Source organism: Uranotaenia lowii, chromosome 3, assembly GCF_029784155.1.
Source record: "Uranotaenia lowii strain MFRU-FL chromosome 3, ASM2978415v1, whole genome shotgun sequence".
NCBI classification, from domain to species: Eukaryota; Metazoa; Arthropoda; class Insecta; order Diptera; family Culicidae; genus Uranotaenia; species Uranotaenia lowii.
Window position 1 is genome coordinate 366,061,408 of NC_073693.1, and position 21,746 is coordinate 366,083,153.

The window sequence follows — 21,746 nt, forward strand, 5'->3', positions numbered from 1 at the left end:
TCGAGTTCAGCGGAAACCGCCATCTTGGATTTCAAGTTGGCGTCTGATAGCGAAATTCGACTTCTATTCGTTTGGTCCTTTTACTCAATACCCATATTGCGGGAGTTCCATGCGATTATTAGTGATTAACAGTATTTTGAAGTTTGGTGGAAGCCGCCATCTTGTATTTCGAGATGGCGTCTGATAGAGAAGCTTGACTTCCACTAGTTAGCTATTTCTTTCAATACTCATATTGTGGGGTTTCACTTGATTTCCAGTGATTCAAAGTTCAGCATAAGCCACCATCTTGGATTCGAAGATGGCGATGCAAAGGAAAAAATACGACTTCTTCTTGTTCAGCCCTTTCACCCAATACCCATATAGTGGCGGTTTAATGCGATTTTTTGTCATTTACAGCATTTTAAGTTAAGCGAAAGCCGCCATCTTGGATTTCAATATGGCGTCAAATAGTGAAATTCGACTTCTACCCTTTCACCCAATACCAATATTGTTGGGGTTTCATACGATTTTAAGTCATTTACAACACAAATTTAACCAAACTTGTTACAGTTTTAAAAATCGAAGAAAGCGTATTTGTTCTATTGAAATCTCTAATTTTAGATGCCACATATTTTGGTAATAAGAACAAGACTATTCAAAAAGGAGCCATTCATTACTGATTTTATTGACTACGATGACAAGACGCATCTTATAAAAAACGATAAATACTATCAAGTTTTCGAAATTCGGATTTTTCATTCTTTCAAAAATGTAGGTGCTCCGCCAAAATTTTTGGTTTTAAAAAGTGCTCCGCCGAGCAAATGATCTGAAAACCCCTGCTCTAAACCAACACACATAACCTTTTAAAAAACTTGTAAAAATGGGCATTCCAATTCAAATATGTGCTATCGAACCTGAGCGTGTCCTGTTTTGACATCTTGATCGAGAACTGCCACTAAGTTTTATGGCGGTTTAATAATCAAGCACTGAGTGCTAAAGCATGGATCATCATAAATCTGGACGCACAGTTCATTATACCATTGTCGGATCTGGAATGGACAGTTTTTTGTTTCGAAATGTTTCTTTTATAAGTTCTGGATAATATTTCATTACGATTCGGTTTGTTTCAAAAAAGTTACACGTGATGGAAGCCGCGAGACGAAAATTATTTTTGGACACCCACGTCAAAAACCCGACGTGATCGGGTTCAAAAATCACGAAATCGTTAAAAATGGTCAAATCGACGGTGTGCAGCGTTTTCAAACACTTCCGTGAGAAGCATACTATCGATCAGCAGGTTCATACCAAGCATTATAGTGGACCTAAGGATAGGAAACTGCATTTAAGGTGTTGAGAACGATCAAGGAAAACACAGGGTAGTCGGACTACGACATCGCTAAGAAATTCAACGCCGACCGGTGCACCGTCAGAAGGATTCGTCTGCGCAAAGGATCTTTTCGGGCTAGTAAGCAATCAAACCGGACATTGAAGATGAATGTAGAAGCCAAAGGAAGTGCCCGGGAGTTATACCACATGGTTCTAACGAAGTACGACGGATGCATCCCCATGGATGACGAAACGTACGTGAAGATAGATTTTGGGGAACTTCCTGGCCAAAAACCCCGGTTTTTGTGGAAAACAAGACCATGGACTCCAAGATGCACAAGGAGGAGTGCCTGGGAAAACGTGGTCTTCCGTACATTATATCACAAAAGATAAATAAAGTTTTTGCCAGATTTGGCAAGCTGCCACTACAGTAAAGAGGTACTACAGTGGTATCGGGACAACGGGGTGGATTTTGTAGAAAAGAACATCAACCCACCCAACTGCCCTCAATTGTTGACCCTGAATACAACAGCTCAAACAACACCGTACATAACCCCAACTCAATAGCCCCAGTGTTAGTTGAATGTACGCCCCTTAACCCCGCTTCTGATGAAAGATTGACAAATACTTAATCACTGAACCAAATTTCTCGCCGTTCGATTTCTCTGTTCTACCAAAACGCTAGCGGTATGCGTACCAAGGTTACAGCTTTTTCCAACGCGCTCTCAGCAAGTGACTACGACTGCATATTGATCACTGAAACCTGGTTGAATAATATTATTCTGAATAGCGAACTAGCCTCAAACTACTCCATTTATCGTTGTGACCGCAGTTCAGCCACGAGCACGGCTCGACGAGGTGGAGGTGTGTTGATTGCCGTGAAAAATGGACTCAGTGCAATCCCTCTGGTCTTTGAAAACTGCGAACATCATGAACAAACCGCTGTGAAAGTCAACATCGGCCGAACTACCCTTTATTTGTGTTGCATTTATCTACGGCCAAATAGCTGCCTCCGAAACTATGAGTCACATTTTACTGCCGTTCAAGAGATTATCAGTAAAGCATCTGTCAGAGATTTCGTCATTGTTGTGGGTGATAATAATCTGCCACACCTCCACTGGACATATGATCTCGACATTCATAGCTACCTACCGACAAACCCCTCAACCGAAATTTAAATCGCTCTATCGGAAACGCTACTCTCCACTGGGTTTCATCAGTTTTGCGGCGTACCGAACAACAATCTACGGTTTTTAGACCTTGCCTTCTCAAACGATACCGTCAAAGTAAACATGATTGAATCGCCCACCCCGATAGTTCCGGTGGACCGCCATCACAAGCCGTATATATTTTGCATCGACGTTGACTTTGACGTTGGACCTTCTGAAGAGCCTGTTGGTGAACTCGATTTTCATTTCAGAAACTGTAATTTTGAGCTAATTGCAGCTGCTCTCGACTCAACCAATTGGGAATGTCTTGATGTGGCTTCAAACGTGGAATCTGCTGTCGAATTGTTCTACTTGAAACTATAATCAGTTTTGAAACAAAATGTCCCTTTAAAGCGCCGCCATACATTCATATCTAGGAAACACGAATGGTGGAATTCTGATCTTCGTCGTCTACGCAATCAGCTTTGAAAAGCTCGCAAATGTTACAATCGAATTCGCTCTGAAGACAGTAAACATCATCTTGGACGCTTAGAAAACGAATTTAAAAGTTTAAACGAGCTGCTTCACCGTCAACATGTTTCGCGTCTTCAAGAAAACATGAAAAATGACCCCTCATCATTTTGGACACATCTCAAAAATAAAAAAAAAAACAAAAAAAAAAGCCGCAGTCCCCGTTGATGTAAGCTTCCGCGGTGTCACCTCCTCCAGCTTGACCGAATCGGTAAATATGGTTGCTGAATTCTTCCAAAGCGTTTACTCTCCACCTAGTAGATAATGGTACATACAACAGCTACCTCGCATCGCTCGAGTCTTACGACATAAACTTGCCCTTGCCGTGCTTTTCCGTTCAGGATATCTACAAGAAGCTGACCGCAGTTGACCCAACGAAAGGATCTGGTCCTGACGGCATTCCTCCTGTGGTTCTGAAACATTGCGCCGCATCTGTAGCTGCCCCGATTGCAGTATTTTAAATCGATCGCTCAACGAAAGGACGTTTCCCAGTGCTTGGGAGGTTGCAGCAATTTCTCCGATTTATTGTAAATCAGGCAATGCTCATCACGTCGAAAACTAACGCCCAATCTCAATCTTGAATTCAATTTCAAAAATTTTCGAAGATGTAATGCACGAGCGATTGTATGCTGCCATAAAACCTCTTATCTCAGAGTCTCAGCATGGATTCGTAAAGAAAAGGTCTACGGTGACGAATCTGATGTGTTACGTTAGTTTCCTGAGTAATAGTCTGGAGAAAGGTTGTCAAGTGGATTCAGTCTATATTGACTTTGAAAAAGCGTTTGACCGTGTCCCGCACAGAATTCTCCTTGCAAAGATGGATCGCCTAGGTTTTCCAGCTTGGTCACTTGATTGGATTGCCTCTTTTCTGTTGCACCGACAGGCTTTCACAAAAATTAGGAATTTACGATCACGAACTTTCGACACCCCATCTGGAGTACCGCAGGGAAGTCACCTTGGACCCCTTCTGTTCATAGTTTTCGTGAATGACCTATTTATTTATTTACATAGTATTCCGTCTCACGACATAACTTGACGAACATAATTCCTAAAATTCACTCGGTTCATAGCAACGTGAATGACCTATGTAATTCTTTTCAATCCGACACTCTGCTTTATGCTGATGACTTGAAGCTGTTCAGAAGAATTAGCAGTTCCGTTGACTGTCTTGCCTTACAAAACGACATCGGCAGATTAGAAGACTGGTGCCGCTTAAATGGAATGACGGCCAACGCCAAAAAATACAAGATAGTCAACTTCACTCGTGCACGTAACACAGTCAACTTCGAATATCAACTCTCGGGTTCAACATTGGAGAATGTCAAATCCATTCTCGACCTGGGAGTGAAAATTGACAACAAACTAACATCCGCTGAACACATCGCGCTCACGTCTGCGAAGGGTTTTGCTGCATTAGGATCCTTCCGTCGTAGCACGAAAGACTTCGATGACGTCTATGCACTGAAAGCAGTGTACTGCTCTTTGGTTCGTAGCATTATGGAATACGCAGCTCAGGTATGGGCTCAGAGTACACACTGCTACCGACTTGAACGTGTCCAGCGAAGCTTCGTTAGGTACGCTCTCTGGCGACTTCCTTGGAACGAACCACTTCGACTTCCGCCGTTCGAGCAAAGGTGTAATTTTTCCCATTTTTGTCATTTTTGTCGGAGATATGATTCAATCCTAGATTTGCCCAAGCTAAATCATTATAAAAAATCTACATCAAGCTCACTCAAATAGAGCAGTTGGCAAAACGTCCATTGTTTCAAAACGTTTCCAACATAAAAGAAAATATTTTTAAAATATTCATTCCAATCATTGGAGAATGAGATGAACTCCCAATACGATCCAAAATTCAATATTCCCGGAGTAATAGCTAACTCCCTTTTTTTTTAAACAAGTGAATGGAGGACTGGTCTAAAGGGCCAAAAGCTTAACAACCATACTGCATAGTGTCCTATTTAACAGATAATGATGACCTGATGACCTCTGGCTATGGCTGAATGTGTGTGCTCCTGTTAGTTAAAATATGTAATTCTTGTTCGTAAATTCCGACTCATTTAAGATTTTTTAATTTAACACTAAACGAATCTTTACCGTTCGAACCAGTTTACCAGAAATTGAACTGCCTACAATTGATCTACGATAGCAATCGAAGAGGTATTTGTTTATTTGATTTGATTGGAATCTTCCACTTTACAGGGGAATCCCCATTGATTAATGTCACTTTGTCGGTGTCACTGTTGTTATTAATATTCCATTTAGAGGGCAGAAAAAAGTTTTCCTTTCCTCAAAACCGCATTTCGTCACCGCAGTGTTAATATTGACGGCCGGCCAATAGATGACACAATTCATCTTAGTAGCCCGGGTAGCTAGCTGATTGCCGTTAGGTTAATATTTAGGGTTACTACAAACAAACAGTTCAACGCCGCCGCCTACTTTGCTTAGTGGAGATTTCTTCCTCTCTGGTCAAATAAGTTAAAACGTTTACTCAACCGCATGATTGGGTGGTAAAAGATTTAAGTACACACGAACAGTTTAACAAGTAGGCAATAGGGTAGTTCAGCATGTACGTGTGACACGCGAGAGAACTCAACTAACTGAGTTAGCTGAAAAAAGGTGACAGACAGACAGACTCTTAAAGCTAAAAGACGACCGGATTGTGTCATATTTGAATAGACCTAAGTAAGGTGCCGGCGCACATGACAATCGTTGAAAGATGGAGTGAAAAAAGTGCTAATGATGGGCCGTACTTGTGCCAATATGAAATATGTGCCTACGTACGACCGACTGAAGGACGGGCGAGAACATACCGGCTGGCCAGATTAATTTATGCAACTCGGGGTCAACCCGCGGGTTCTTAGAGTTACAAAAGGGCAACTCAGTCTGTACTTGCTGGAGCTCTTAAAAGTGCCTACTAATGGACGAACAATTCACAAGTTACGATCGACGATTTAATTATTACTTACTGGCGATAGGATAGCAGTAATCATTCGTTGTTGTATTAGTTTATTATTTTTCTGATTCAAAAAACAGCTTCAGATCCAAATGTCATTCGCATTTTCGAGTTTGGTAGACAGAATTTATAATCATCACAAAAGTGAGAATAGTTAACCTGGTCTGAGGAAATCGATCGCGCTAAGCCAGACGAAAGCTGGAATTGCAAATGAAGTGGCCTAACGTTCACGGTTTGGAATGGGGTTGAAAAAAACGAATACAAGCCCCACTTGAAACCTTGACGTCAAAAGAATCTCTGCAGAATTATGTAGATCATCGTTGAGAAAACAGTCAGAAAGCAGGTTTTTTGATTCGTTTCGATGTATCATTTTAGTTATGTTAGAACATAGGTCGGCAACCTGCGGCTCGCGAGCCGCATGCGGCTCTTTCGATGTAAAGCTGCGGCCCTTCAGCTCACTGCACTATAATATTGCATATATTTTTTAATAAAATATTTATAAATTCTTGTTAAAGCGATAATTGCGTCTTGTGACCTTGCACACAGATTTATTTAGGTCCAGAAGAGAATTCAAAAATTTCATCCACTGTTAGTAGGAACAAGCGGAAAGACCAAACTGCAAAATAGCATTTTTTGAAACCTTATTTTACAATTTTTCCAAGATTTAATTTATAATGAACCGTAAATGCAAAGAATAACTATTGTTTTAAAACAACAAATACTTAAATCAGTTTATTTATTTCTAAAGCGTGTGTATGTTTTTGAGTGAATCAAACACAATAGTTTAGCTGTAGCTAAAAGGAAAATCAAAGTTTATCATTAACGAAAAAAGTACTCCTCAGACAGCCTTTGTTTTGAAATCAAACAATGTAATCCTCATCAAATTCTGAAAAATATTTACAACTTTGACGAGTAGAAACATACATTTTTTGGGAAACACCACCTCAATCCTATCTTATTCATTTTAACTGAAAACGATAATTATAATGTAAAAAAAAGTTTTAATGTTTCAATTTGAATACAGATAACACGTATGAGCTCAAATAAAATAATTATTAAAAAAATATTAATATCCCAAAAGCATTCCAGATTGCTCGGTTTTAACCTGGCTTGCCCAGATTAAAAAAAAATGGGAATGCCAGGTCCGGTCCAGTCGCCGGATAACGCGGAAAAAGGCTCGATTTTTATTCAACCTAATGCCCGGATTTTTCAAGCCTGAAAACGCACAGAATAAAATCTGGAAAGCTTATTCAATAAATAACGGTTTGGAAAGTGAAAAGATGCATAATATTCAAATAACAAATTCCAAAACTGAGAATTGGGAATTACAAATTAAAATTGGTCAGCTTTTCAAATTCGAATCAGCAGTGAGAATGACTGAGAATTTCAATTCTTAAAATACATTTGAAAACTCAATTACAGGTAAAATACTTTTAATAAAAAAAAATAAACTAACCTCTACACCCCGAAGCAGTTTTTTTTATTTATTCAATTGTATGTATTTTTGAAAAAATAAACTTTCAAATATGATGTCCGAAGCCAAGATGTACCAAGAGCTCACAAGTTTTAAACTTTCAATAGCGGACAAATTTTATTTATTGTTGATTAAGAGTTAGGTAATTACCGTTGATTTATTTTATGTATCAAAACGTCAAAAGTGTCCTTGAACTATACTTGCCAGTTTCAATTTACTGTCTTTTTATTATTTGCCACGAATTTTCAATGAATCGGAATGAATCACATTATTACAAATTTATACTGATGAACCTCCAATTTTTTCCTAAAATCTAAGCTTTAGTAAGAATTTATGAATTATCTAAAATGTATTCGATTTCATTCTTCATTAATTGGACGCAGAATTCTGAAAATATTACATGTGATATTAAATAAGATTTTTTAATTTTAAAGATGCCTAAAATTCTGAACACTCGTTGGAATGACAAATGTAACCTGTTATCAGGAGTATGATTTTGAAGATTTAAATTGTTGACTACATAAATTTCAGTTGAATTTACCCCCATACTTCTGGATTTTTAAAAGTATTTGCTAATTCTGGAGAATTGACATGAGAAAGCTTGAAAATTTTAAGAAAATTAAAATTTATTTCCCATTATTTTGTTATTTAAAAAGCTTTTCTTTGCCGAAGAAATTATAAGTCATGTTATTATGTTCAACTCTTTCACTTCAACCTCATGCAAAGTATTTATTTAAGCTTAATATATATGTATCTTTGTTAAATTTTATCGACCAGATATTTGCCAACTCATTAAAATTAATATAAAACAACGCCATTTTAGAAGATATGACGATCCAGAAGAGAATCCTTATACTTTATGGTAATCAGAAACAGTTTTTAAAAAAGTATGCAAGCAAAAATAAGAAAAAAACTCTATATCTCACGTGAGCTTTCATTACGTCGAATGAAACAAAATGAAAACATACAGTTTTATTACGAAAACTTACAAAAACTGACATAAACTAGTTAAATTTTCTTTCTATTTAGAATATTTGTAACCTGGACAATCAAAACTGTTTTGATAACTTTCGCAGCAGTTTTCGGTGAATTCTTACGATATTTCATACGACGTAATGAAAGCTCACGCGAGATATGATTTTTAAGTAATTTTCGTAAAACTTAAGTTCACTGAGCATAAATTTTCATAAATTTTGATTTTTTTCTTATTAAAAACAACAACAAAAAATCTTCAATGTGGCTCTTTCAAACTCTGAAATTTTGAAAATTTTATATTTTTGGCTCTTCTGACTCAAAAGGTTGCCGACCACTGTGTTAGAATCAAGCGGTATTTTCCTATTACACGTACAAAATGTAAACAAACGGTCATAAAGACCGACCTTGTGGCTAACCTATATTAAACTGTACAAATATCTTTAACAAATATTTATTTTAATACTCTATTCAAAACACAAATGTCTCACTGTGATATTAAAGGCTCAAAATTAATCGTATTGGGAAGAAGACATGCTCGTTATAGACTATGCATTATATCCAAGTCGTTGAAATCCCCGGCATGGGTTGCACTTCATCAATCTGTCAGCCGGTCTCAATCACCTGGCGGCTGACAATGATGAGTTTGACTAGGTGTAGGTACCTAAATGAGATGCGGATATTGCACTTCTGCCAGACTTTGCAGTTTAGTTATTCATTGAGGGCCACAGCCGGCCGGAATGCGAATGCGAGAACGTATTTAAAAACAAAAAACCAACAATGAAAATAAGGTTTTGAAATCAAGATTGCATACCGTAATGAACCTGTTGGAAGAATTTCAATGTTAATTAATCCAATTTTTTTAAGGTTTTGGATTCTAATTTAAAAACAGAATGCTTATTTTTGACAGAATATTTCCAATGGTTTTTGAGGATCTGTCAAACAACTTTCACTCCTTCTTACTACCTAATATAGGAAACCGATTGTTAAGCTCTAATCAACTTGGAGATTTGGAACTGGTTCAGAAGCTTAAGCCAACTGCCGTACTTTGCAGCTCGCTCAGGCCAGTAGTGCAACATGATTTTGATTGGAAAAAGCCGGTTACCAATACCTGCAATTATAGCCTGGTCTTGCCCGGATCTGTAGTACGTACATAGGAAACGGAACAATATCAATGAAATTTCAAGTTCAAATGCAATCAACTAATGTATGCAAATAGGTTAGGATGACAACAAATGTCTACATTTTTATTTACCTAATTACTTTATTTGTATTACAGTGTGACAAAAACTATTCAGTAAATGTTACATTGCAGAGAGGACAATATTTTATCGAAATATTTAAGCCACCCTAATAAAAGTAAACCTAAATTAGCTCGAACAACAACCATGACCATGAACGATAATCGCTCAAGTATTTCGAACTTATCTCGCAATCTGGTAACTACATGAATATCAGGCAATGATCAAGTATTGAGTAACGTTCGCAATATTTCGGTCGAACCAATTTTTCCCCAGCTGAACTATATCTACAGTGAGAAACAGGCTAAATAATTTAAATAGAATAGTTTCATGAGGCATTTTAGAGCAAAGTTAAGTGTGAAAGATAATTGTTTACTTCTCAGATACGAAGTCTAATCTAAATGAAAATTGAAGCAATTCGTAAATATCTTAGTTATTTTTCCTTGGGAAATTAATCATTTATAAATTAAAACAAAAAAATCTCTAAGTTTGAAGAATTCATTTGAAATCTAGATTTGAATGTCGTCTTGATCCAAATTCTAAGGTTTCAGTTCCGATGAGTAAATTCCGGATTCCGATTAGTAAATTTGAAGACTTAATTCTAGAAACCTGACTGGGACCAAAACCTTTGTTCATGAAGCGAATTATTTAAGTCTAGATTCAATGGAATTTGGGGTTTCGAATCCGGGGATGTATCAACTTAACCGTTTGAGATCTAACGGTTGGCTGTAAAAATAATGACATCAAAACTACCGGAAACCTCAAGTAGAAATTTTGTTATAAATATTTATAAATATTTTTTTATGAGTACCATAATAGCTCAAACACTCAAAGTTTCAGTTCTTTGATCACCGAAAATCGCAAAAGGAGAGGGGGAGACCAAAGGAAAACGGAAAAATCTAAATTTTAATTTTTAAACTGCGACCCAGAGATGAAGAGAAAATAGATGAGAGAAAATAGAAATAAGGCGGTGCCATACACCGAAATTGGCTGGATATCCAAATACGGCAAACGCATCATTTCTCATCATAACTGACAACCCGTGCAGGATATGAGAAGGCAATGCAAATCTTGCCGTGCTTAAAAATGTCCAAACTTGATTTCAACTACCGTAAGATGAAAATTATGGGAATAGAAATAGACCAAGAAAAATGATTATGATCACATGGGAGAACTATTCCCTTCATTCCGATAGACATCGACACTCAACCAGTATAATATTCATACGCCAGGTTGGTCTCCTGTAGTAGAATGTTAATACATGGGCTCCGGAGAGGCGCAAGATGTGGGTTCAAGTCCTACCGGGAGACAAGGCGAATTTTTTTTCGCATGTTTTTCAACATCGATTTTCCCTTATCTAGTCCCTTAAATTTCATCTAACACAGTTGGATTCATTTCTCTACAACTAAATTTTAGTTTAACTTCAAAATCAGGTGTTATCTCGGAAAAAGAAATTTCATCTTTTCATCTAAAATCTTCTTTAAAACTTCAAAAATTATCAAAGGATCAAAGACAATTTTGAAAATCGTACCTTATTTTAATTTTAATGCCAAATGACTTAGAACTGCATAAAACGTCAAGATATGGTGTAATTTAAAAAATAAATGTTTGCTTTGAAAACTACTTTCTGGGACTCGATTTTCCGACAAATGGCCGGCTTACCGGAAGTCTCAGAAAGTTTTTATGCATTTTTAAGTCATTTGGAATCAACATTAAAATTTTGATTTTTCCGTTTTCCACTGGAACCCTCTTTTGTGATTTTCCAGGGTCAAGAAACCGAAACTTAGAGCGCTTTAAGGCACCCCTAAATTAAGTCCCATTTAGCTGAAATTTTGTATAGGTCAGTTTTTTTTTTGGCAAATCTAAAAAATTTATATGATCGGTTTTCGAAATTCGATCATGAAATTTTTGACGTATTTTGAGCACACTCTAGTACATAACATGCAAACATACACACACACATACACAAACTTATACAAATGCATTCATACATACACACATACATCCCAGCAAACATAAAATCGCATAAGAAATCATAGCTCAAATCGTTAACAATGTTAATGCGAATCACAATTCCTACCAACTAATTAACGATCGTAAAAATGGTTACTTCAAGTCGGTATGAATCGGATATGATAAAAAGTCCGTCATGTTTTCAAATTCGTTCTCCCGCGCGTGATTTGAGTGAGAAAACAACCTTGTTGTTCTCTCTGCAATAAGCAGTGCAACGAGATAGGTTTTACAATGACTGTCCGACAACTGCATCGTTGAACTGAGTTGCAAATGACATAAAGATGTTATAATCAAAACAACAAAAAAAAAAACAAGAAAGTTTAACCAGATTACGAAAAATAAGATGATTCAATTGGAAAAATTGTCCAATGAGAGAAGCAGCAAATATTGTCGCCGGCAACGGTTTGTATCCACTGAGAGCGAAACTTACGCTCTCTCGTATCCCTTCAGGATGTACGAATCAGTGCTGCAAATTATCTTCAAGCACGAATGATACTGACTGTGATTTTCTATCAGTGTAAAAAGCTTCATCTGAAATGAACGGAATAGAAAAGTCAACAAATATAAAAGCTTCTGACCGGCTCGGTCATCCTCGTGCCTACAGAAAGCTGTGTGAGTGTGTCTATCAGTCAGTAGAAAGCTCACTCGTAAACCCGAACTAACTTGTTTCACTCGAAAGCTACGAAAGCGTCTTTCGCTTGGGCATTTCTGTCACTTACTGTTTTTGATCAGTCACTGCAGCTTAAGCATTCAATCAGTGTCAGCGAAAGTTGCTGATAATTTCAGTAAGCATTTGTTTTTGTCATTTTTGCAAATTATGAATTGGGGTTCAAAAAGAAAACGCGAATTGAAAATCGCTGAGACTATACGTTTACTTGAAGGGGGACAAGAGGATGGATGTATATAAAAAAAATTGAATTTATGGTAATTAATAATGACAAAAATATGAGGTCAAAAAATGACAAAATTATTACACAATGTGATAAATATGTTGAAAACATGATAAAATTTTGACAAAAGTATGAGAAAAATCTGACAAATATGACTAAAATTTGACAATAAAATGACATCAGTCAAACAATGATGTCATAAATATGATAAAAAATTGACAATAAAATGACAAAACATAACAAAAATAAGACAAAAATCCGACAAATGAGACAAAAATGTGACAAATTTGATAAAAATATGAAAAATAACACAAAAATGAAGCAAATTATTTACAATACAATGACAAAACATGACAACAAAATTATAAAATTATGACAAAGTCTGACAAAAACGACATAAATTTAACAATAAAATGATTTAACTTCGAGAAAACTTTGTCAAAAATATGTGTTATGTGATGAAAATAAGACAACACTATGACATAAATCTTATTATTAAAACAAAATTATCACAAAAAATTGACAATAAAATTATTTATGTGGTTAAAAAATGACAACAATCTGGAAGATTTTTAATATTTAATCATTTTGCAAATTTTTACATAGTTTGACGACATAGTCGTATTTTTTTTCTTTTGATATCAAATTTTCAAATATATAAATTTGTCTGACTTCACAAATTCATGTCATGATTTTGTCAATTTATTGACATATTTTTACCACGCTTGTCATAATTTTGTTATATTTGTCATATTTTTGTCAATTGTTTACGACATTTGTCTTTTTTTTTGCCATGATTTTGTCTTTTTTGTCATATTTTTGTTAAAATATTGTCACATTTTAATCAGATTTGTCATATTTTCGACAGAGTTGTGTTAGTAAATATTTTTCCATTGTGTTGTTAATTTCATTCCTATTTGTCAGATTTTTTTTGTCATAATTTTGTCATACTTTTACCACATTTGTCATGTTTTGTCATTTTATTGCCAACTTTTTGTCATAATTTTGTCCCCCACATTCGTCTACACGCTCCCTCGCCAGTGTTCGTCTCGCCAACCCGAACACTCATTTCTAAACCTTCCCACCTCTTCACACCATTTGAAACAGACGTATTTTTTATCAGAATCCTTCAAAAATAGCGATCTCAGCAGTAATTCTGAAATTTGCGAATGTCTAGCGAGTCGAACAATCTTTGTCACCATTCTATTAAACTTAATGATAATAGAAGGAAGCTTTTTTCACTTTCAGCAATGTTCGCTTGAAACTGAAAATGAAGATTGGATAACCTCATGAACCCGCAAAGAGCCTGAATGTATACTAAGCACCGATGTTGCCGATTGGTGAATGAGTGTGCAGAGAGCTTTCAGGACTGAGCTTTCAGTTCATTCTCGTATGAATCTAGTTGGAATTGAACTGACCGATACACTGCAATAAAGTCAGCTGATAATTTCTCACTGACACTGAAAATTTGCAGCACTGGTACGAATAAGGTGTTGATTATCGTCCAATTTGTATAATTCTTATCGCTTAACCCATTCGAGACGGATTGCACACCGTGTGTGCAATGACTTTCCGAGGCTATAAGACCGATTGCACACCGTGTGTGCAATGGAAGTAGTTTTAACTTTTTCATGATTTTGAATAAACCAGTGGACCAATTTTCATGGTTCTTGAACCAATATAATCTTAAAAGCATAGATAATCGTAATTTGGCATTGGTTTCACTGTGTATGAAAATGTCTTCAAAATATCTGAGGTTGAAAATGACCTATAAAATAAGGCAGCGCAGACAGAGTTTCGTTTCGTCGATACAAAAAGTAGGTCATTTGCAGGCTATTTGTGCTGTTTTTGTGGAAGTGTGCGTCGGTGATTGTTAAGGTTATGGTGAGGGGAGAATAACTGAAATTGATATGCATCTAGGACCTTGTGTATAGCGTTTGTGTGAACTTCGTATTGTTAAGTCTTATTTTCAAATAATCAAGCTTTAGAGCGTGCTGTTGGATTCTCCAGGCCCTTGACGGAGTAATTTTAGTAAATTTCGCTTTCACCCAGGCGAAATCTGTATCTTATAGTTGAAAACATTACCCAGCAAACATTTAAGAGGGTATATCGCAGGAACAACAGAAATAATCAAACGAATATACCAGATGAAAAGATTGTATTAAACTTACCAAAATAGCATATAGCTATAAAAGTGGAGGCGATATATCTACAATGACAAGATTTTAACGATTCGATTTCCCCACAAAATGCAAAATATACGATTTGAAGTAATTTGAGTAAAACGAAAAAAAAAAAATTCCCCGACCGAGATTTGAACTCCAGCCTCCGAGTTGTCTGTCCGGTATCTTACCACGATGCCAACTCATCAGTTGAAATGATTCGCACTATAGCTCTATATGTGAGATTTTCTGTTCACGAACCGGTCAAAGAAAGAAAGAAGGAAGGATCGTCTATTTATCGTAAATCAGTTTACTCAAATCGTAAATGTCGAATTAGCGTATTCTCAACTATTTGGAGACATATTTACGAATTGACTAAACTGCTATCCGATTCAACTTTTTTTGGGCAAAGCTTGTCGTAAATGAATGATAGAAAATCACTCAATACCAGCTTGTTTACGATGGTTATTGAAAATGTCTTAATATTCGATTTGGATTATCATTTCTATTACGATTTCATGTTAGCTGGGTATTTACGATAGCTTTTCAACTAACTGATGATTGAATAAAATAAACTATTGGTAACTTTTAAACAATTTATCTAAAAAAAAAAAACAAATGAAATAAACTTCAGCTCTATGGTAATTGCTAATAATATCATCATCATGGATTTTTTTTTCATGGAATGTATTCAAACAATAATAACATGATTTTCTAGTAACTTCTTGTTTTATATTGTGTTGAAATTTTTGAAATTTTAACGTTCCGTTCGATGTGCCTCCATGAAATGTTTGGCAAATCACCCCTATTTCAAGGTTCTATTCAGTAGAATATACGCAAGATTATGTGACGATCGTAAGATTTTTCAATGTATATTTTTTTATGAAATATTTATCTAAATTATTATGAGAGTTAGTTAGCCGGATTTGAATAGTTGAACAACTTAAATAGTTATCAGATAGAAAAAATCAATAGGAAGACACAAAAAAAAAATGGGTGAAAACCGACAAAGTTTAAATCATGGTCAAGAATCACAAAAGTAAACACATTTTGGATACAGGATACAGCTTTAAAAAAAAACTTATTGTTGGTTTAAACCACACTACATAATATTTTTTGCTTTATATTGTTTCTTTTATAACCAAACAAAAATTAAACGAATGATGAACATGTCAAAAATGGTGTATTTTCATTTGTCTACCCGTTGCACACCGTGTGTGCAATGCGGCTCCTCGAAATAATTTTATTTCGAGGAGCGGACTGCACACACGGTGTGCAATGGACATTTTTTGTGAATTAACGATTAAATTTTGGAAATTTCATTGAATTCATGATTTTCAGATAAAAATTGATCGAATCAAAGAATAAAAATTTTTCGCTCCTGGGGGACGCGTTCGAAAAAAGTTGCCGTCTCGAATGGGTTAATTTTGGAATGATATGTTTTTGTTAAAAAAGTGCAGAAATTTTTGAAATACTTTTTACCTATTTTCAAAAGTCCTTTCAATAACAAAAACTGATAGAAATATTGCATATTTAGATTCAGGGTACCCAACTTAGTCGAAATTACCTTTTGAATTTATTGCACCTCAGAAAAATGTAAATTTTGAAGCCATGTGTAAATTATGTAAATTATGTGTTTAAATTGGTTTCTTGAAGAATATTTTATATCAGCATAACATTTGTAATGGAATAAAATAAAAAAAAAATGGGTTCGTCTCAAACCCTGTTCTTATTTAGTTACACTTCTTAATAAAAACTAATTTTGAAGAGGTAGGGTTTTTGTATGTCAAGTTTTGAGTTCCTATACAAAAGATTATTTGCAATTAAGAATCTAAGTTAGTTTCAATTCGAAAACGTCGAATAGTGTCGTAAATCGAAATGTCTCAAGCGAAGGGTGATTTTAAAGTACATATCGCTGCTAACACATATTATCAAATATATTTAAGATCAAGTAATATTCCGTTACTACGGTGAAAATTCTACTTGGAAAAAAATATTCATGGGGGGAAGGGTTAAAACCCTCAACACCCCCCCACCCCCTCCCCCCCCCCCCTTTCGCATGGCCTTGGGTCAGGGCATTATGATTTTTTTTTGTTTTTTCTTTCTATTTGCTGCAAGGTTCTGAGACTTATTAAAAGTCGCGGAATCTTATAGCAAAGTACGAAGTCGGCTGATTAATCGGTTGATGCCCAGCATAAACTCCCACAAGTGGCGATGCAACAATCGGCCTTGTCGTTGCGGCCAAGGTTACAGCATATTGTTTGGTCTTGTGAGGACCATCTTATCGCTAGAACAGACTTAATTGACTCCCTTCGGGCCCGAGGGAAACCACCTAACGTTCCAGTCAGGGATGTGTTGGCTGCAGTGGACCTAGACTACATGTCGAGTTATACTCTTTCCTTAAAGCTATCGATCTTCGTGTATAATTTTCTATTCCCTTTCCTTTTTTCTTTCCTTAACTATGTTAGTTTAAGGTTATGAATTGTAAATACAATAACAAGAGTTTGGCTCCTTAAAACCAACGGTACGAGCCGTTTCAAATAAACGAATTAATAAAAAAAAAATCGGCCTATTATTAAGAACAAAAACCGTCCCGACTTAATATATAGATATAGTTGATAATTTATAACTCATCTATGCAGATAGGAGAAAATGAATATTAAAGTATCTCACTTTGATATAATTTTGTGTTTTTCTCCTGATCGGGAAACAAAGTGATGCAAACGTAAGAACTAAAAGAAATTTTCTTTATCGTCCCAGAAAATATTTTACAATTTGAAAATAGAAAAAAAAAACTATGTAACATATATGTGTATGTATTTTAAAAATATAAAACTTATCGCAGAAACAAAAGAAATAAGTAATTTTTCAGACCTAAATCTAAAGCTTTAGAATAAGTAATTTGCATTTTGATGCTTTATTTAATTGTGACTTCGAAAAGTCAACTTAAGGATGTCGAAATGCGATGCTTAAAACTTTTTATTGAATTTCACGATCATGGAAAACAATTTGAAAATTTCTTTTTTCAGAAATGATTCCTAGTTTCTATGATTTAAAAATTCCATTCCACCAAAAACTGTATTTCATTGATAAAAAAAATCTATTGAAAAATTACAATATAACTGTATTGCAACAATGAAATAATTTAACAAAAAAAAACGAGCGATTGAATTTCGAGAACCGAGACGAATTCGCCTTGATTGATTGTTTGTTGCACCTTACCTTGTTGGGTTCATTGTTATTCATCGTGAATAACGATTAAATGTATCCATATAAAGGTTCCCGCTGGAACTGTTTTCGGTCAGCTAACTAGCTTACTAGGAGCCAGGAGGATCGCTGTTGCGGTTTCTTGCCTATTGGCTTCGATTTCTTCACCCCGATTATCACGTCACAATAATGGTTGATCGACACACTTTTTTCTCTCTATTTTGCTTTCGAAGGTTGACTTTCAAATCTGAATCAACCAAACACTGACGACGACACAATTTAACAAACCAATAAAAAACACACTCAAGATGCAACTAATCCCAGTATTTCGAATGGTGGAATGCGTGAATCTCACAAAGTTAGCTAAATTGAACCCTCCGGCAGGTTAAAAATCTCGACTCATCTTCCCCAACCACGACGATAAAACGACTGGATCCGGGCTACTTCGATTAACGGCAGAACAACTTTTTTTTTAAAAAAAAATCTGTTTTCAGGGCAATTGTTTTGAATGAGTTAGCATTTGCTGAAATTCCCGGTGATCCCAGCCGCGGTTGTCAAGTCAGATTGAAGATTTTGCGCAAAGGAACGAAAAGGAACGAGTTCATACGGGCTGGAGAAGCAAAGTCTGCTGCCACGTGCTGCCTGAATCGCTCGCGACTTCGCTTAATCCGAACAGGTCGACGGTTCGACCAAAACTGTGGAAGCCCGCGCAATCCTCTCGATGCCGCGAGTTATCTCAACGGAAAAAATATAAGTTTGCTTCTCATTTTGCTTCCACCAAACAAAGCGCAGCGCCACGCCGCCAAGCTGAGCTCCATCGGCAGAAAACATGCAACAACAAACAAATCTTTTCGAGCCCCCCTATGCTCAGCGCATTTGGAATAGTTCAGTCGGAAACACTCTAGATTTGAATCGAAGTATGCTTTAGGAAAAAAAAAAGTAAATAGAAGTCGAGCTAAACTACAAACGACCGGTGAATCGCCTACTTGGACCTGTTACCAAAATTTGGCATCGAAGATCGGCGTAACTTTTTCTGTCCTATTCACCTTTTCTGATCATATGGCAGGCGACCTCTGTTTACTCATTTCATTAGACCAAACTGTTGCCGTTTGTTGGAGGCCGACTTTCATATTTATAACGTGCCGTGCCTGGGCGAAGTGCCTAACAACATTGATCAGTGTCTTCCTTCCCATCTGGAAATGAGGTTTATTGGGGCCGAATTCGTTGATCGAAGACTTCGATTCGAAGACATTGGTGGTACGGTTCTCGGAAAGTTTCTTTGACCTTTGCTGAAAGGTTGAGTAATATTAACGAAAAAACTACCCCGAGAAAAATGCATCACCAATATTCAAACGAGGGAGCTGATTGTCGAATATTAAGAACAGAATTTGAATTACATTTTCCATTTTTTTATGATTCGATAAATTATTAACACACAAAATTTACTATGCCAAAAATGACAAAAATGACGAAAATGAAAAAAAGGCAAAAATGACAAAAATGACGAAAATAACAAAAATGACAAAAATGATAAAAATGACAAAAATGACAAAAATGATAAAAATGAAAAAAATGGCAAAAAGTTACAAAAATGAAAAACAATTACAAAAATGACAAAACCGATAAAAATGACAAAAATGACATAAACGACGATAATGACGACAATGACAAAAATTGCTAAAAAGACAAAAATGACAAAAATTGCAAAAATGCTAAATTGATAAAAATGACAGAATAAACAAAAAATGACAAAAATGACAAGACTGGCAAAAATGACGTAAATGACAAAAATGACAAAAAGACAGAAATGACAAATTTAACAAAAAATGACAAAAATGACAAAAATGACAAACATGACAAAAATGACAAAAAATTATAAAAATGACAAAAATGACAAACATGACAAAAATGAAAAAAAAACAACAAAAATGAAAAAAATGACAAAAATTACATAAATTACATAAATGACAAAAATGACAAACATGAAAAAACTGACAAAATAACCGAAATAAAAAAATAACATAAATGCAAAATTGCAAATGGAAAAAATGAAGTAAATGAAAAAAATGACAAAAAGACAAAAATAACAAAAATGACGAAATTGACAAAATATGGCAGAAATGACAAAAATGGCAAAAAATGATAAAAATGACAAAAATGACGAAAATGACAAAAATGATAAAAATGACAAAAATGATAAAAATGACAAAAATGACAAAAATGGCAAAAAGTTACAAAAATGAAAAAAAAATAACAAAAATGACAAAACCGATAAAAATGACAAAAATGACATAAACGACGATAATTAATGAATGAGAATGATAAAAATTGCTTAAAAGACAAAAATGACAAAAATTGCAAAAATACTAAATTGATAAAAATGACAGAATAAACAAAAAATGACAAAAATGACAAGAATGGCAAAAATGACAGAAATGACAAAAATGACACAAATGACAAAAAGACAGAAATGACAAATTTGACAAAAATGGCAGAAATGACAAAAATGACAAAAATGACAAAAATGCAAAAATGACAAAATTGTCGAAAATGCCAAAAATGACCAAAATAACATAAAAATGACAAAAATGACAAAAATGACAAACATGACAAACATGACAAACATGACAAAAATGACAAAAACGACAAAAATGACAAAAATGTCATTTTTGTCATTTTTGTCATTTTTGTCATTTTTATGTTATTTTGGTCATTTTTGGCATTTTCGACAATTTTGTCATTTTTGCATTTTTGTCATTTTTGTCATTTTTGTCATTTTTGTCATTTTTGTCACTTTCGTCATTTTTGTCATTTTTGTCATTTTTGTCATTTTTGTCATTTTTGTCAATTTTGTCATTTTTGTCATTTTTGTCATTTTTGTCATTTTTGTCATTTTTGTCATTTTTGTCATTTTTGTCATTTTTGTCATTTTTGTCATTTTTGTCATTTTTGTCATTTTTGTCATTTTTGTCATTTTTGTCATTTTTGTCATTTTTGTCATTTTTGTCATTTTTGTCATTTTTGTCATTTTTGTCATTTTTGTCATTTTTGTCATTTTTGTCATTTTTGTCATTTTTGTCATTTTTGTCATTTTTGTCATTTTTGTCATTTTTGTCATTTTTGTCATTTTTGTCATTTTTGTCATTTTTGTCATTTTTGTCTTTTTTGTCATTTTTGTCATTTTTGTCATTTTTGTCATTTTTGTCATTTTTGTCATTTTTGTCATTTTTGTCACTTTCGTCATTTTTGTCATTTTTGTCATTTTTGTCATTTTTGTCAATTTTGTCAATTTTGTCAATTTTGTCAATTTTGTCATTTTTGTCATTTTTGTCATTTTTGTCATTTTTGTCATTTTTGTCATTTTTGTCATTTTTGACATTTTTGACATTTTTGACATTTTTGTCATTTTTGTCATTTTTGTCATTTTTGTCATTTTTGTCATTTTTGTCATTTTTGTCATTTTTGTCATTTTTGTCATTTTTGTCATTTTTGTCATTTTTGTCATTTTTGTCATTTTTGTCATTTTTGTCATTTTTGTCATTTTTGTCATTTTTGTCATTTTTGTCATTTTTGTCATTTTTGTCATTTTTGTCATTTTTGTCATTTTTGTCATTTTTGTCATTTTTGTCATTTTTGTCATTTTTGTCATTTTTGTCAATTTTTGTCATTTTTGTCATTTTTGTCATTTTTGTCATTTTTGTCATTTTTGTCATTTTTGTCATTTTTGTCATTTTTGTCATTTTTGTCATTTTTGTCATTTTTGTCATTTTTGTCATTTTTGTCATTTTTGTCATTTTTGTCATTTTTGTCATTTTTGTCATTTTTGTCATTTTTGTCATTTTTGTCA

The 21,746-nt window shown here is 34.6% G+C and overlaps 1 protein-coding gene across 1 annotated transcript in view; it reads right to left on the reverse strand.

The window, feature by feature from the left end:
* The window catches only part of LOC129754055 (long-chain fatty acid transport protein 4-like), a 56,788-nt gene extending 38,204 nt beyond the window's left edge, over positions 1 to 18,584 (reverse strand). Inside the window, exon 1 of the mRNA XM_055749915.1 lies at positions 17,915 to 18,584. Within this exon, the coding sequence (XP_055605890.1) occupies positions 17,915 to 17,938 (24 nt within the window). The 5' untranslated portion in view covers positions 17,939 to 18,584. The remainder of the gene's footprint in view (positions 1 to 17,914) is intronic.
* Positions 18,585 to 21,746: the final 3,162 nt, after the last annotated feature.